At 47.1% G+C, this 15,918-nt stretch overlaps 4 protein-coding genes across 4 annotated transcripts; 3 read left to right on the top strand and 1 right to left on the bottom strand.

The window, feature by feature from the left end:
- Positions 1-1,747: 1,747 nt before the first annotated feature.
- Positions 1,748-2,479, top strand: CGCA056_v013512 (putative agmatinase 1; the record flags this gene model as incomplete). The annotated part of the gene is made up of 1 exon (XM_037328756.1): positions 1,748-2,479. The coding sequence occupies one exon, from the start codon at positions 1,748-1,750 to the stop codon at positions 2,477-2,479; it is 732 nt and encodes a 243-aa protein (XP_037173011.1).
- A 7,332-nt stretch (positions 2,480-9,811) lies between these two features.
- On the top strand, positions 9,812-11,394 carry stcB-1 (putative sterigmatocystin biosynthesis P450 monooxygenase STCB; the record flags this gene model as incomplete). Its single annotated transcript, XM_037328755.1, has 6 exons — positions 9,812-10,170; positions 10,225-10,255; positions 10,317-10,454; positions 10,504-10,633; positions 10,707-11,282; positions 11,390-11,394. 6 exons carry the CDS (start codon positions 9,812-9,814, stop codon positions 11,392-11,394), a joined length of 1,239 nt encoding a protein of 412 aa, XP_037173008.1.
- A 524-nt stretch (positions 11,395-11,918) lies between these two features.
- On the bottom strand, positions 11,919-12,663 carry CGCA056_v013510 (uncharacterized protein; the record flags this gene model as incomplete). The annotated part of the gene is made up of 2 exons (XM_037328754.1): positions 11,919-12,337; positions 12,390-12,663. The coding sequence occupies 2 exons, from the start codon at positions 12,661-12,663 to the stop codon at positions 11,919-11,921; spliced, it is 693 nt and encodes a 230-aa protein (XP_037173560.1).
- Positions 12,664-15,122: 2,459 nt separating this feature from the next.
- Positions 15,123-15,779, top strand: CGCA056_v013509 (uncharacterized protein; the record flags this gene model as incomplete). The annotated part of the gene is made up of 1 exon (XM_037328753.1): positions 15,123-15,779. One exon carries the CDS (start codon positions 15,123-15,125, stop codon positions 15,777-15,779), a length of 657 nt encoding a protein of 218 aa, XP_037173448.1.
- Between the last annotated feature and the right edge of the window lie 139 nt (positions 15,780-15,918).

Raw genomic sequence — 15,918 nt, 5'->3', positions numbered from 1 at the left:
ATTTAATCTAAAGTTATTAATAATTTAAATGTTAATAAGGAGAATTAAAATTAAAATATATTAACTTTAAAAATAATATTATAAGAAATCTTTATATTAATAATAATAAAAATACTTTTAATTTAGAGGAAATAGATTTTAAAAGCTTCTTTTTTATTAACTTAGCTATAAGAAACTGTCACGGGCTAGAGCCCGGATTGATATCTCCGGCTTTGCCGGAGCAATTACCGAGATCCGGCTCCGTTGGACCCACTACTCTGCCGCGTTACACCGCCTAACCCGGTCTGCTTCACCGCTGTTAGGTGCCTACTCTTGTAAAGTCCTTTCTTCCTTCTTCAGCTTAGAATAGTCAATCAACGGCACCTCTACGTTGAACAAGCCTAGGGGCCAGCCCCTTACAGAAACCTTTTAGAAGAAGATATTACTTTATTTAAGTATAATTATAAAGATATTATTTTTTAGAATAGTAATATAAATAATATTATTTTACAAAACTTAAATTAATAAAATATTACCTTTTAAAATATAAATTTGTAAAATATGCCTTTTTAAAATATTATTCTAAAAGACCTTAATTAATAAATAAATAACTAAGAAGATATCATCCTCTAAAATAATAATTTTAAAAATACTAACTTAGAGAATGTAAACTAAAAAAGTAATACTTTTAAAATTAATAATTATATTGATATTTCTATTAAAATAATAGCTTATACAAATCTATTTTTGCAAATATCTTTTATAATTCTATAAATAATAATAATCATATCGTTATTTCTTTATAATAAAAGAAATATATTTCGTTTTTTAAGAAAAAGGTTAAAAAGATATTTAATAATTATAATTTAAATAAATAATTCTTTTTAAAAGAATAATAATAAAATAAATAGTATAATTTAAATAAAATAATAGAATATTAGAAATGAAATAGCTTTAATAAAAAAACCTAGTTTTTATTTTAAATAGGAAGTAAATATAATGATAAAAAATAAAAAATAAATACAAAAGTCTAGCATAATTTATTTATTTATTATAAATAGATTGTTATAAATAGATTATTATAAATTAATTATTATAAATTAAGTTAACTATTTATTTACTAAGTATTTTACTATTAGACTTCACTATGTATAATTTATAAGTATAAATAAAGTTTTAATTTGTATTTAGCTTTATTTCTATTTATATACTTAGGAAACCTATTTACTTATACTCTAAGTATACCTATAACCTAACCTATTTAGGTGGGTACCTATAGGTATCTATAGTATAGGTAATTTGAAGCCTACTTAAGGATGAGTCCGTTGCTTTCAATGTTGCCACTGTCGGTACGTATTTTAATAAATGGCCCCTTCTATTTTATAATCAGATGTATGGTTAACTTCCGTGTTAGGAATCCCTTTCGATAGCGGTGTTACCTATCGACCAGGAGCTCGATTTGGCCCTTCGGCAATTAGAAAAGCCTCTCGGCACCTGACTCTGGCGTTAGTAACTCGCGTTCCTAGAGACAGTCAATTGATCGAGCTAACAGGTCACTAGAGGAGGCTACAATGTGTAGGTTCCGCCAATATTTGCCTATTCATCTCCCTGAATCCGTGAACAGAGCTCAGCGCGTGAATCCTCTCAAATTCTGGGGACGGGCCCTCGATTGCGGCGATATTCAAGCTTCACCGTAAGGAGTAATAACACACCAAAATGATGCTTATATTGAGTCTGACATCAAACCAGCCATGGCAGAGAGATTGCAATGGAAGACATTGAAAAGGGGTACACGAGCCTCCTCCAACGCCCGGCCTACACGAAATCGACAGCTTCTAGACCCAACCCTCTTAAAACGATCCCTCGACTTCTTACACTGGGCGGTGATCATACAATTCTTCTGCCTATTCTCCGAAGCATTCACAAAGTCTACGGACCCGTCAGCGTCACTCACTTCGATTCCCATCTGGACTCGTGGAACCCAACGGCAGGGGCGCCTTCAGATGCTGCACAGATCACACATGGCAGTTTCTTCTACTGGGCAAACCAGGAGGGGCTGATTTCCAATTCGAGCAATATGCATGCTAGCCTTCGTACGAATCTGTCAGGACTTGGAGACTATGATGAGGACGAGCTGTGTGGTTTTGCGCGTATCGAGGCTCGCGAGATTGACGATATCGGCACCCGCGGTATCATCAAGAAGATCATCGAGCGTGTCGGCACCAACAGGCCGGCTTATTTGTCCATTGATATTGACACACTCGACCCTGCCTTTGCTCCAGCGGCGGGCACTCCCGAGACTGGAGGTTGGTCGACTCGGGAGCTTCGCGCAATCATTCGAGGGCTCTCTGACATCAACATCATTGGTGCGGATGTCGTTGAAGTGTCTCCAGTGTATGACACAAATGCTGAGGTCACATCGATTGCGGCCGCAGATTTGGTTTATGAGATCATGAGCATCTTTGTGAGGAAAGGTCCGATGAGAATGGCTGATGAGTAAAGATCTCTTCAAAAGCTAAGTCAAAGCACCCACTTTCCGGCCACCCCTGCATTCCGGCCACCCAAAAAATGCCGCCCAGCCACCCACTTTCTAGATAACCTCCTACTTCTAACTACTATAACATTTCCTATTTTTATCCAAATCCCATCATTTCTTCAGGATACCTTTTTTATTACTTAATGGTCCAGTGTACCGAAAATGAGATCAATCAAGCCCTTGCCGATATGGCAAATAGCATATCGGCCCGCAATGCCTCCAGGCGATGGGGAGTACCACGATCAACACTTCAAGACCGGATTAAAGGCGTCCAACACAGAGCAGCTGCCTTTGAGGACCTCCAGCGGCTATCCCATACCTAGGAGGCTAAGCTAGCTAGCTGGGTGCAAATCCAGGCTGACCTTAGGCTCCCACCAACCTATCAATAAGTAAAGGAGTTCGCCCAGCGCATCCTCTATGCTATGGGGGATACCCAACCCCTAGGCAAGCGATGGATGGATGGATTCCTGCGAAGAAACCCATCTATTAAGGTCCAGAGAAGTCGCTCAATTGATTCAAGGCGTGTTAATAGGGCATCTACTGAGGTTATCAGGCAATAGTTCAAACATCTCGCGATGCCTCGCATTACAGCCATCAAACCAGCCAACCGATATAATATGGATGAGACTGGCATTCTTGAGGGCAAGGGGGATAATAGGCTGGTGCTGGGAAGGGCTGCCACGAAGTCAGTTAGGAAAAAGCAGCCTGGATCACGAGCCTGGGTATCTATCATCGAGTGTATCTCTGCTGTTGGCAAGTCACTGCATCCACTGGTTATATATAAGGGCAAAAAGGTCTAACAGCAGTGGTTTCCACTAGACCTTAGCCTATACGATGGATAGGAGTTTACAGCAACAGAGAATGGATGGACTACTGATAATACTGCTATTGAGTGGCTGCAAAGAGTCTTCCTCCCTCAGACTAGGCCCTCTCAACCTGATCAGGCCAGACTGCTTATCCTAGATAGACATAGGAGCCATACGACAATGGATTTTATGTGGGAATGCTATACCAACAACGTCTATCTATTATTCCTACCGCCACATACCTCCCATATGCTCCAGCCACTTGATCAGGCAGTCTTCAGCCCTGTGAAGGCAGCCTATCGTAAGGAGCTTGGTTACCTCACCCAGTGGAACGATTCAACTATTATCGGCAAGAGGAACTTCATATCATGCTATCAGAAGGCTCAGCTTGCTGGTCTGACAGAAAGCAATATAAAGAGTGGCTGGAAATACACTGGGTTATGGCCTGTTTCTGCTGCAAAGCCACTTATAAGCTCCCTACTACTACCTAAGGCATTATTAGCATCACTAGCACCGTCAACACCACTCAACAAGAAGACTAAGGGTGCCTTTGATGCCCAGAAAGTCCAGGATAACGAGGAATAGGTATCTGCTTCCTCTGCTGTTAAGTGGTCCACGCCAAGGAAGATGAAGGACCTTAGGGACCAACTAAATCTGTATAGTCAACTGGAACAAAGTATCGCCACATAACGCCAGCTCTTCAGAAAGGTGAAGAAAGGCTTCCAAGAGCAGTCCATGGAGTTGGCTACCGCCCAGCATCAAATACAGCTTCTCCAGGCCCAAGTCAACAACAGCATCACTAGGAAGAGGAAGGCTGTTCATATCGACCCAAATACGACGTTCGCAACCATCAGCGACGTACGGCGGGCCCAGATTGAGGCTGGCGATGTCGTCGATAATACAGATGAATCCAGCGCCTCTGATTACCCTAGTGAGGCCGAAAGCTGTATAATAGTAGCAGCGATGCCCAGTCGATAGTTGATTAATAAAGTGGTGGTTGTTGTGATGGCATTATTTTTGGGTGGCCGGAATGCAGGGGTGGCCGGAAAGTGGGTGCTTTGACTTATTCGTAGATCAACCCTTGCTGTTTGATTACACTATTGTCATTCTGTCTGGACTGTACAACGCTAGAATAAGAGTGTTCGAACCAGAAGCAAGATGCAGATGCCTGTAAGAAGGCTTTTGCGCTGAACAATACACTTAACAATGTGTTCCGATAGTTGTAACTTGTTACTTGTGAATGATGTACTCTATTTATGTGAAAATTGGTCGGAATGGACCATTACTGACAGCTTGTTCAACGACCTCATAAGCTTCACTTGCACAGTGACAGGTTTAAGAAGCGAAGGCAACCTCCTTTCCTGTTGAATTGCTCAGTGCGAAGCATTTAAAAGTGACATAAAATTACAATGCTTTTGTAGGCTTTCTCTCTGTCCATTTATCCTAGAATAAGGAATCGATGCAAAAGTCCGATTCCACTATTGCATTGTCGTTAGTATCTTGACTCAACCACGGTTCGGTCCACTCACATTTGTAGAACCAGTCGGGCCACCTGCTTCCTGGGTCAAGGTCTCGTACTTGCCACACATGCTCCAACGAGAGGCATACGTCCTTTCGATTGTACGTAAGACCCCTTGGTGTACGTAGCCGTTCAAGAATTCTTCTCCTCCCTTCACCTTCGACTGCTTCGCAGCCTGCAATGAAAAGTGGAAACAAAACGGCATGGGAAACACGAGATGTGACAGGAATCTTCCCAATTTCGGACACGATAACCTGCACCTTCTTGCGTACCAGAGGAGCTGTAAATGGCATGCCTTTAAGGCGCGCATAGAAGAGTAGGAATGCTGCTGCGTGCATGGCCTCGTTCAGAGACCGCAGTTCCTTGGGGTCTGTGGTGCCTGTTTTGGAAAGATCCAGATCAGCTTCTCTAGCGGTAAGAAGTTCTTCTTCTAGCTTTATCATTTCCATTCCCATTGATGCATCCGATATGTAATTATTAACGGTCGAGCGAGACTTCTGAATGTCGAGAAGCCTAGCCAGGCGAAGAAGGGGGTTGACTAGACGAGGAGAGAATGCGTATATTGGGTGGTTTGTCCAGTCACGGAAGGAAGGTAGATAGTTGTGCTCAACCTCTTCTCTTCGCATCTCCAAACCACGGTAGATCTTATCGCTCACCGGTTTCCGAGAAATTTGAAATGAGCACACGGTAGATATAATACTCCATCGTAGCATGGAGAGTATCAGCTGGATGAACGGTGCGAGAAGATGTGAGGAGGATTGTGGGCGTCTAAAATAGCCGACAGCAAGTGTGCTTGCGTAATGTAAATATTCTTCGGAGTCATCCTGACCAAAGTGATGTAGGAATATTCCGCATGCAACGATTGAGAACGGAGACCAGCTTTGTGCCCCAATTGATGGCAGTTCGGATTTCAGGGCAACAGAAGCTCTTCTTGAGCAATCCCTAACGAGTTGGTGGAACTCGTCGCCACTTCTGTTGGTGTTGTACTGAAACGCATCAAAACAGAAGATCGCAGACCGTAAACTTTCGTTCGAAATCGCCATTCGTGGGATAATGGCTATAAATGGGTCTTGAGATCCTTGGAACCTAGATAGATTTTGCTCGTCGAGGCACAGAAATCCATCCTTTGTGATGTGCAGGAAATACTGCCAGAGGAAACGCCTCTCAGGCGATGAGAGCATATCCGGGGGCCAAGGCATCGGACAGTGAGTCATTGATAATGACATTTGGAAAGATTCCTGGTGGGCCCCAGCTATGGCGTTATAAGAACCCAAGCCTGAATTGGTTTCAAGATCATTTGGGACGGAGTCCAAGGCTTGGGTGAAGGTTGGAGACTCCAAGAGCTGTGGCTCCAATTGTATGTCGTCGAAGACGGAAACTAATTCGTTGTTTGAAGTCAGCTCTCTATTTGATTCCGCACTCGGAACAGCATTGTCGTCTGTGAAGAATGCCTCAGAGTGATGATCGTCGGTGTCGACGTCCTGAATGCCAGGAAAGCTGCGGCCCAGAATCCCACTGCCGCCTGTGTGGGGAGTCGGAAGCCAGAGATCGCCGGCGAGATCACCAGTTGAAGCTTCATCGTAACCAGCCACCGGAAGGGCCCTAGACGAAGGACGGGCTGTGAAGCCAGAATTTGGGCTGAGGCTCTCGAATCTTCCGTCGCTGGTAGCATGTGTTCGCGTGCTTGGTTCCTGGTCCTCAGGCTCTCCGGGTGTCCATATCTTGAACACTTCCAGGTCACAAGCTAGTTGAGATTTCAAGCACTGTGAACATTTGGGGCGCTTTTTATCGCACTAGACAATTTTTACATTAGCTCTGGTTTTGACGCATAGATAATGACTGTGTCATCGCCCAGTGACGGATCATTCCGCCAGGTGAAACGTACCCTTCGCTTCTTCCGAACGCACTGCACACATGCCCCTCTGGTCCGTTTGCTATGCCTAGTTGGCATAATTGATGAACGGAATGCGAAAAATGACGAATTATGGCACTTTCAGGCGTGGTCCGGGGAGAGGTTGCTGAAGAAAAGACTGCGACTCCGTTGGCTGTTGGGGCTACAATCAGAGGAAAGAAGTTTATCTCGGCCCGGAAGGCCAAGGTTCCTAGATAAGCTTAGGTAACACGCCCCGGTCCGAATGCCGCATCTACTTGAGTCCAAGATCTGGGCAACTCGCAGCTTTACTATTTCTACAAACTAAATGATGGCTTGCGTAATAAATTTATGAAATTGTGAAACACTTTGCAAATTACGGTCATAGACCACGGATACATACAGTGTGGGATTCGGTCTCCTCATCTCATATGAGTTGTAAAATAATATAATGAATTCCTGTCTCAAAAAACCCCGTCGCAATTCAAAAGGCACCCTCGGTCTCTTCGGAACCTTCGATATAATCATAACATGGCAACTCTCCCAAAGCCTCTCTCAGAATTTTGAAACCTTGGAGGAGATCAGCGTCAGGGATGGTCAAAGCAACGCCCAGGCGAATGCGACCATTGGGACCGGGGAAGCCAAGGAGGCCTTTGCTGGCGCACAGCAATGAAAACCGCCGAGGAGTGATTTCCTCAGGTCGAGTTTCGTACTCAGTGTCAAGCAAAATGTTGAAGTCAGCGCCGAAAGCTGGACAATACCGCAGCCACGGGAATTCCATGTCGATTTCTCCGAGACCCATTTGGCGTGAATATCTCGGGCCCGCCGTTGCAGGTTTTCTTCTTCGTAAACCTGCAATGGAAGAAAACCTGCAATGCAGTGGTCACAGCTGTGACAGCCATCGAAGACATTGAAAAAGTGCTGACCGATTGGTATGGCTTCATTTTGTTCATGACTTCATCTGGGCCGAACACAAATGAGGTTGGCCACACGCCTCCAGAGATGGACTTTCCCATGGTCACCATGTCCGGTTTGTGCTCAGGTCCCATCCAGTCAGAGCTCAAGAACCTGCCGGTCTTGCAGGAACCCACACGAACTTCGTCTGCGATGAAGAGGATGTTGTACTGCTTGCACAGCTTTCGAACGCCAATGCAAAATTCAATCTCTTCCTCCATAGACCTTGGGACTGTGAGTCAAACTGATCGAACGTGTGTTAAGTATATGTGTGGAAGATGACTCACCTGGCAAGTTCATGAAGTGGCTCCATGATGACTGCAGCGATGCGTTGATGCATCTGCTCAAATATCTCTGCATAGTCTTCAACGTGAAGGTAGCTAAGAACCTTGCCTGTTTGGGGATTGATGTTCGTCATGTTCTTGCTGAATGTCGCGAATTCTGATCTGCACGTTATTACAATTATACGGTGAAGCGCTGATATGATGTAATGGCCTACCTCCCCAACCAGCCTCCGGCTCCATGAGAGGCCACACCCCGGAAAGTGTATCATGGTAGTTATCTGAAGTTCCGAGTACAAGGACCTTTTTCGGGTCGATCTGCTTGATGTCAACTCCCCATCCGCGCGCCAACCTGCAAGCCGCATCTGTAGCTTCGGAGCTGGATTTCATGGCCAACACTTTTTGATGGCCAACACTTTTTGATAGCCAAACTTATCACATAAGCGTTTGGCTAGATGGGGCCATCCCTCCGCTTGGCCAGCAGTGTTGGCGAGTGTGACTAAGTGCAAGTCAGCATAAGATGATCAGGAACGTAGCTAAAGTATGGTGTTCACTTTTCTTAGCTGAGTTTACTTGCGCTCCCAAAAGCCTTGGGTGGCATTGCCCAAGGTTGCTGGCACTAAATCCACAGATGAAGTCAATTAGCTCCCGCCCATCAGAATCCTTGAGCTGAAGTCAGTATCAAGAGCAAGGGCCCTTAGGTCTGGGGAAAATCTTACACGAAGTCGAGAACCTTGCCCAGAGACTAGGTACACTGGCAAGGAGTTGATCCCTCCAACGCTGTAGCGCTTGTTAACCTCATCTAGTGCACGGCCAGACGCCGGCAGTGAGAGGGAGAGTTTCGTTGTTGCCACGCTGTTCGGCATGATTGACACACTTCTCTACTGCATTCGCCGGAAAGAAACAAATTGAGGTGATGGGTAAATGTTGTATTGAAAACGAGGCCAAGATATCTGCACCCAATAATGTCCCTTCTCAAACTGGCCTCATTTGATCAAGAGGGCCTCAGATGCAAATGTCGTAAGTCCTAAGCGGGAAAGTTTACCACCAGCATCTCGTAAACCGCACTCAGCGTCCCTTTGTTGCGAAATAGTAATATGTAGACGGTGAAACGTAATGTTACCTCAGCCGACGGCCAAAACTTTGATAAACTTGAATTACGACTGTAGGTGGCTTCGGAGACGCGCAGATGTTTGCCGCGTTGAGAATGCCGTCATCTCGGAAAGGGGGCTTGCGAGTGGCGCGAAAGTCCACAGCAGCCATTGTATTTAAGGACAATTTCCCACATCACGGTCTCGACTCAAAAACGCACGACTTGATTGGCACAAACTAAAAATCTCAAGACAGCTGATATCATAATCGTCTCACTTGCGGAAAAGCTGCCTCTTTTCAATGGTCGCCACTGTCACACGGTCCCAGCACGAGGATGCATCGATACTGCGGCGGAAAAGTTGCCTAAAACGGACTGGACGTGCTCCATCTTTCTCCGCCAGTGTGCTCCATCACGGCAAATTGAACCGAATTACGACTCATGCCGAACAGTCAATCTATGAGCGCCATCTTCTATCCACGTATCTTCTCTTGGAACTAAGATAAGAAAATCGCATACGTTTTCTTCTGGTCGAAGGTGCGGGGGTCGGTGCTCTCGGATTCCATCTCACATCCCGCGGTGCCCGCTCTCAAGTTCTCACAGGTACGCAGATAGCACTTAGTGACAGCGACGAAGATTTGGCTAGCTACACAGCAGATAGCAGCAATCAGAACGGTCCTCATCTCCTTAAAAGCCTCTTTTTTGGACTGCTCGAACCTTTCCTTTGGATCTGAGGTCTACATCATCAAATTTATTCCGTCATCACAGCAAACACTATGCCGCAGGGCCTGATGACCCTGCAACTTATCGCGGTTTCTCAGGACCAGATCATGCTCATCGCATGTACCTTGGTCGTCGTGCTATGGATCTGGAGTCTCCGTCTCCAAGCGACAATCAAGATTCCAGGCCCCTGGCACCTGAAATTCACCGGCATATTCGTCAAATACCATGAACTATTCGGTCATAAGAGAAGGTGGATCCACAATCTTCATCTTCGGTACGGCCCTGTGGTTCAAATCGCATCAAACGAAGTTTCTTTCGCAAGCTACACTGCAGCAAAACAAATTTACAGCACTGGAAATAAAGATTTCCGAAAGACGGAGTTGTACTCTCTGTTCGAGCAAGACGGTCACATGTGAGTGCCAACCGCGGGGGTTCCTCTTGTCCATTCATGATCTGACTTCTAAAGCAACCTGTTCACTGCCCTTGATCATGACAGCGTATGAAGATCTCTGTTGGGCCGGAGACAACGTGCTCTATAGCTAACTTGACCGATTGTAGCACAGCGCCATACGGCGTCATCTCGCTGATCGGTACTCAAACTCATCGGTTCTTCGGCCTCAAATTACCGAGATGATAGATGAGCGAGCCAAAACCTTTGTGGCGGTGTGTGCGGCATCAGACACAGTGGACATCTATGTGGGTTTCCTGAGGTCACCTGCTTGATCTGCCTGCTGACTATCTGTAGTTCTACTTGCATGCATACGCTCTTGATTGTGTGACTGGAATGTTATTTCATCCTCACAGAACAGACTCCCTAGTCGATCCTGGCGACAAGCAGATGGTCCAGCTGCTGTCTTACTCCAATACCCGTGAAGGTATATCCAACCAACGCTTATTTGAGCCAGGGTGCATTTTGCGATATGTTCTAGTCACTAACATGTTCTGTAGTAACATTTTCAACCCATTACCTCCCGCTACTGGCGCCACTTTGGGCAGCCCTGTTTCCCAAGTTTCCGGACCTGGAACGGGGAAGTAGTATGGTGCGGAAATTTGTGCAAAGCTCATTGGAAACCGGAGATCATTCTGATTTCACCGTCGCAAGAAAGCTTCTAGAGTCAAGCCAAATCAGCAGGCCTCTGGCTGAAGCTGAGTGTCTCGATCACATTGGCGCCGGAATCGAGACCACAGGCGATACTCTGTGCTGGCTCATGTGGGAATTGTCTCAACCCAAACATCAGAACAAAGTCGGAAGACTTCACCACGAGCTTGCTGAAGCAGGTGTTGGAGGATCTCTTGAAGGTCTGCCATACCTCAACGCCGTCATCCAGGAAGGCCTGCGTCTGTTCGCCCCGGGGACGCTACCTCTTCCACGCTATGCGCCAAAAGAAGGCGCTTTCGTCGATGGATACTTTATCCCCAAGAATACTATTGTGGAGTGTAACTCTTATAGCATGCACCGTTTGGATGAGAGCACATTCCCGAACGCAGACGAGTTAATTCCCGAGAGATGGCTGGATCCCGAAGGTAAGACTGATCGACAACGGCTATTCTTCGCCTTTGGGCTTGGCCCGCGGACCTGCATAGGTCGACAGTAAGTTTGACTATTTCAAATCTTTCAGCTTTCAGATGAGCATAAGCGAGAACGATACAGATTGCTGACATGGTGTACGTTTTGTAGTCTTGCTGTGGCCGAGATGAGAGCTTGCTTGAGCGCAGTCTATTCCAAGTATCGTACCAGACCGGCCACGGATATGCGTTCAAGCATGGAGATGGATGACCAAGTCCTGACATCCCGTCCACAAGATTTGTGCTGCAAGATTCAGTTTGTGCCTTGGGGACCCGGAGCTTGATGTGTTGAAGTGTCTTCGTTGTGCAATGCAGACACGAGGTCTCAATAGATATACTCTCCAGCAGCTCGATCGTTTGCCTCATAGTGGAGCTTATTTAAGTATAATATCGCCCCCAAATAAATTTTAAGAGATCGTTTGTTGGTTTCCCGCATTGTCAAGCTCCGCGGAAACTTGCTTTCTCATCAGACTTGAGTACAATTATTAGCATTACATTTTGACGACGCGCAGCTTTTATCTATCGTCATGTCTCGTTAATCATTAAAACCGCCCAAGCAAGATATCCGAACCCATCCAAAGTAAACCCATACACTCAGCCAGCATTCCAGTACATGTCAATCTCCTTGATCCTGAAGACCGCGTCTTGGGACGGCGGCCCCGCACTCCAGTACTTATCGCCGTCGGCCCAGTTATTGAATACCCAAGTGCCAGCCACTGATGGAACGTTCTTCGTCGAAGTCCAGACCAACTTCCCGTCGACGTAGAACATGGTCTTACCAGGCACCCAATCCAAGCGGTACTCGTGCTCAGTAGTCGTCGGATTGGCTGGCAATGCGACGGGGACCGTCGTCTTCAGGCCACTGCCATCCACCGCTTGGTTTGAAAGCCATAAGTAACGCGTTCCAGATTTGGATTTGGCAGTTCTGGCTGCATCAGTGTTGCTGTTCGATTGGCCATTTGATAGAAACTCAATGTCTGTCTCTTGAGTATCTGACTGGTAGAAGAACATTCCTAGGCCGTTGTCAGGATGCGGCTTGAAAAAGCTGGAAGGATTGAATCTTACCGTTGCAGACTCCAGCCGGCTCAGAGAGAATAGCAACTGTCCGAACAGATGCGTACTTGATTTTTGATGTCGTCGTTACTTCGGCCGATCGGAATGATTTGTTTTTTACCCAAAGTTGTAGGTATCCATTGCCAACAATCACATTCGCGGGGGAATAGAAGTATGTGTCAACTGGGTAGTTGCTCGCTTTTAGGCCGGCGGGAAGAGAGGTAGCCTTGCTGAAATCGTAGTATGAGTTCTTCTGGAAACCGTATTTGCCGTCGACCATCCACATTCCTTTCGTATATACGCCTCGCGCGGACCGTTGCGCAGTGGCCAGGCCTGAGACAAGTAAGGCGACAAAAATCGATAATGATGGATGCATGGTGTGTTTGGGGGCTTGTGTCGATTGAGAGTGAGCCTCCTCCATCAATGCCCACTGCCGACTCCATCATATATACCGTTTGACGCCCTCAACACATGTTCTTGGAAGCGGCCGGTGATCGTCCTAGGCAGATTTCTTGGTCCGCGGCGTGGCGCCCTCCCGTACGGGCCAGACGCTCTTAGAGTCCCGCGGCAGTGGCCAATGGCTATAGCTTCACGGCTGAGACATTCGCAATACGCCAGACGAAATCGAGACATGCCCGGAGATTTTGTCTGCCCGGCCGTTTTCGGAGTGTACTTAGCCCCAAAGCGGCACTCCAACGACGCTTTCACCACAAACGGCCAGGAAAGCTCCTTTCATTCAACAGCCGGGAGCTTGGCCAGGCTGGTGATTTTCAGGGTAGACGACTGGGCATGGGTGGCTCAGCATGCTTGCGGCTCACGGCATTTCCAGTCCGACCAAGCGAGCTGCAAATTTTCGCTTTCACCGGGAGCCATACAAGATGAGCACTCAACACCGTCGATCCAGAGACCAGCCTAGTCCATGCTTCGTCATTCGGCCGCAAGAAGACCTAGATTGCGTCAATTTGTGAATGTGCCAAGAGCGTAACATAAAGGAAGAAATCAGGGTCCAAGAAGACCTTACATCTAGATTCATCACGCTGTCGATCCGGCTCCGTCTCTTCAACGGTAGATGTCATGTCGCAATTTGATATTTTCAAGAATGTGACAGCGCCTCTTTAATCAAACGGCACGTCATGGTGTCCCAAGCCTCGTCTACTGCCCGGGTGATGTGACAATGCAGGACCTGGAAATTTGCATCAGGTAATATTGGTGGATAAACCCGCCCATGGAGTCCGGATGGATAAGCCACATGGTAAGTGAGCCGCGAACCACACCTCCTTGGTCTTTGGTGGTGTCTGGCCCAAGAAATTCGGTCTCGGTTGGCCACGATGCGGGTCGTACAAGTCGCATGCTGGGGAAGCAATCCACAACTCATTCGGGTTATCCACTATCCTCGATAGTCTAGTGGTGAGGATATCGGCTTGTCATTAACACGATTCGCCGGGGACCGGGGTTCAATTCCCCGTCGAGGAGATTTTCTTTTGCTTTTGTGTCTTTCAGAGTTGAGCACCTCTTTGACGGTTGTTTGTAACCGTCTTTATTACCCATTCTACACTGACGGTTTATTCCCACGGCTTACACGCCGCACAGCTTCTGATGTGCAGCATTTCATCTGTACAGCGATGACCTGAAGTTGCAGTTACTGCTTGGATTGTGTTGGCGGTCCTTTTTATATTATTATGATTGGCTTGCGACGCAGACGAAGCGACAAAACGAAGCGCTGGACTGTCGTTTCGGCGTCGCGTTTTCGGCGTCCTCAGATGTGCTCATTTGATCCGCAACGAAGACAGGACAGCGAATGGCAGGATGAATGCGATAAGTCAACAGAATCCGTATTCCGGGTGCATCAACATTCCAACAAGTGCCATGGCCCAGCCACCACCGGAGCGGAGAGGAGTGACGGGGGGGCACGGGCCCAGATTCGGTTGGGATTCCGTAGCCGAGCGGACCCGGCGTCCGGGGTTAGTACCGAGGAAAACGAAGAATGACTTGCAACAACGAAGAAAGGTAACGAACAGACTTTTGGCTCAGCACCGCAGGTCTTAGTATAGTTCTCTAAGTCTATTCCGAAAAAAAACGGAGAAACACACTTTCTCTAGGGTGTCTAAGTCATAGATTACCCCGGATTTCGTTGTCTTTTAGGGCAATCCCATGTAACCATTTTTAATGGTTTCCTCAACGCTCCAAGGCTTTTGCAACGCTGGGGGCATAGTTTGACAAGCTCACGGGAAGTTGAATATTTTTGGAAGCATGCTGCAGCTTTTGAAGAAGCTGTATTGATACCCTTTAAAATCTGAGGCTTGAATGAGCTAGCTCTGAGAGCCATGAGCGAGCAGGGTGCGCTAACTAGGTCTCTGCTTAGCTCCGGAGACTATCAATCAGCCACCGCTTTATCGTACCTACGTTCAGACCATGGAACTCGTCTGGATCGTCAGAAGAAGGCAGTGTGATCCTGCAGGTAAGCTGATGTGATGTCTGAGGACATTTGAACAGCCTCACTGAGTCCATCAATCCGCCTGACACAACCCGTTACTGATTATATCTCACGAGACATCACCACGACGCATGCATATAAAAGCGTCTACTTCCCCGCATAACACGAACAGGTTTTTGAATCGGCATCAGTCTTCATATTTCTTCACATTCACTCAGCTTTCTCTCCTATCTTTTCGCTGTTCTCTACTTATCTCGTCGCTCTACGCCAGCACACAAACCCTATTGCAATCCACGGTACCTCCAAAAAAAATGAAGTTCTTCGCCGCAGTCACTATCATTCCCAGCATTGTCTCTGCGCTGACCATTTGTGCGGCTCCGCCCCCGGCTCCAGGAAACAACTGGGACGTGTACGCTCAGGATACAGCTCAGCTCAAGTCTCGTGGACTTTGCCGCGCTTATGTTGGCAGGGACAAACCCGCCAAAGCCGTCTGGGGCGCCAACATGTGCGCCGACTTTTGCGCACCGGCGCGGCAGCTGGCCCAGGACCAGAAGGTGTTCAGCATCATTTGCATCGGCTCCGGACCTCCCCAGGGAGACTTCCCTGACCCTGAGGGCTACCGTTACGATCTCGGACAGTGCAAATGCAACGACCCTGTTATCAACTGGATTACCGAAACTGTCGTTGTCGAAGGTCTTCCCGCCCTTGGCTTGGTCACCTGCTCTGTTTTCAAAATTGCTGTGACGGAGACTTTCGATCTTCGTACGGGTGTTGCTCGCGGCGCACTTGGAACATGCACGCAGACCTTGGCCAAGGTGGCGAAAGCACTCGTCAAGGCTGGAAAAGGATCGTCGGAGGCTTACGTTAAAGAGCACCTTGCGGCTGGTGATGCGTGCGATTTCAGCGCTGCTAAGCTATTCAACGACTTCGGCAAGCTCACAGACTACAACATTGCCAACGTCATGTAGATGGGACATCGGTGGTTGGCGACAGGCAACCCTCGACCTCATTGCGGGAAATACGTTCAACAGTCTACGGCATATTTCACTCGAGAAGCGGCACAGAAACTCGTGTTTTACTACTCATTGTTGTTTCATTGATCTTTTG

This window comes from Colletotrichum aenigma (assembly GCF_013390185.1).
Source record: "Colletotrichum aenigma strain Cg56 chromosome Unknown KSG_Cg56_contig09, whole genome shotgun sequence".
Taxonomy (NCBI): Eukaryota; Fungi; Ascomycota; class Sordariomycetes; order Glomerellales; family Glomerellaceae; genus Colletotrichum; species Colletotrichum aenigma.
Note: the sequence above shows the minus strand (reverse complement) of the source record. Positions and strands in the feature narration are given on the sequence as shown.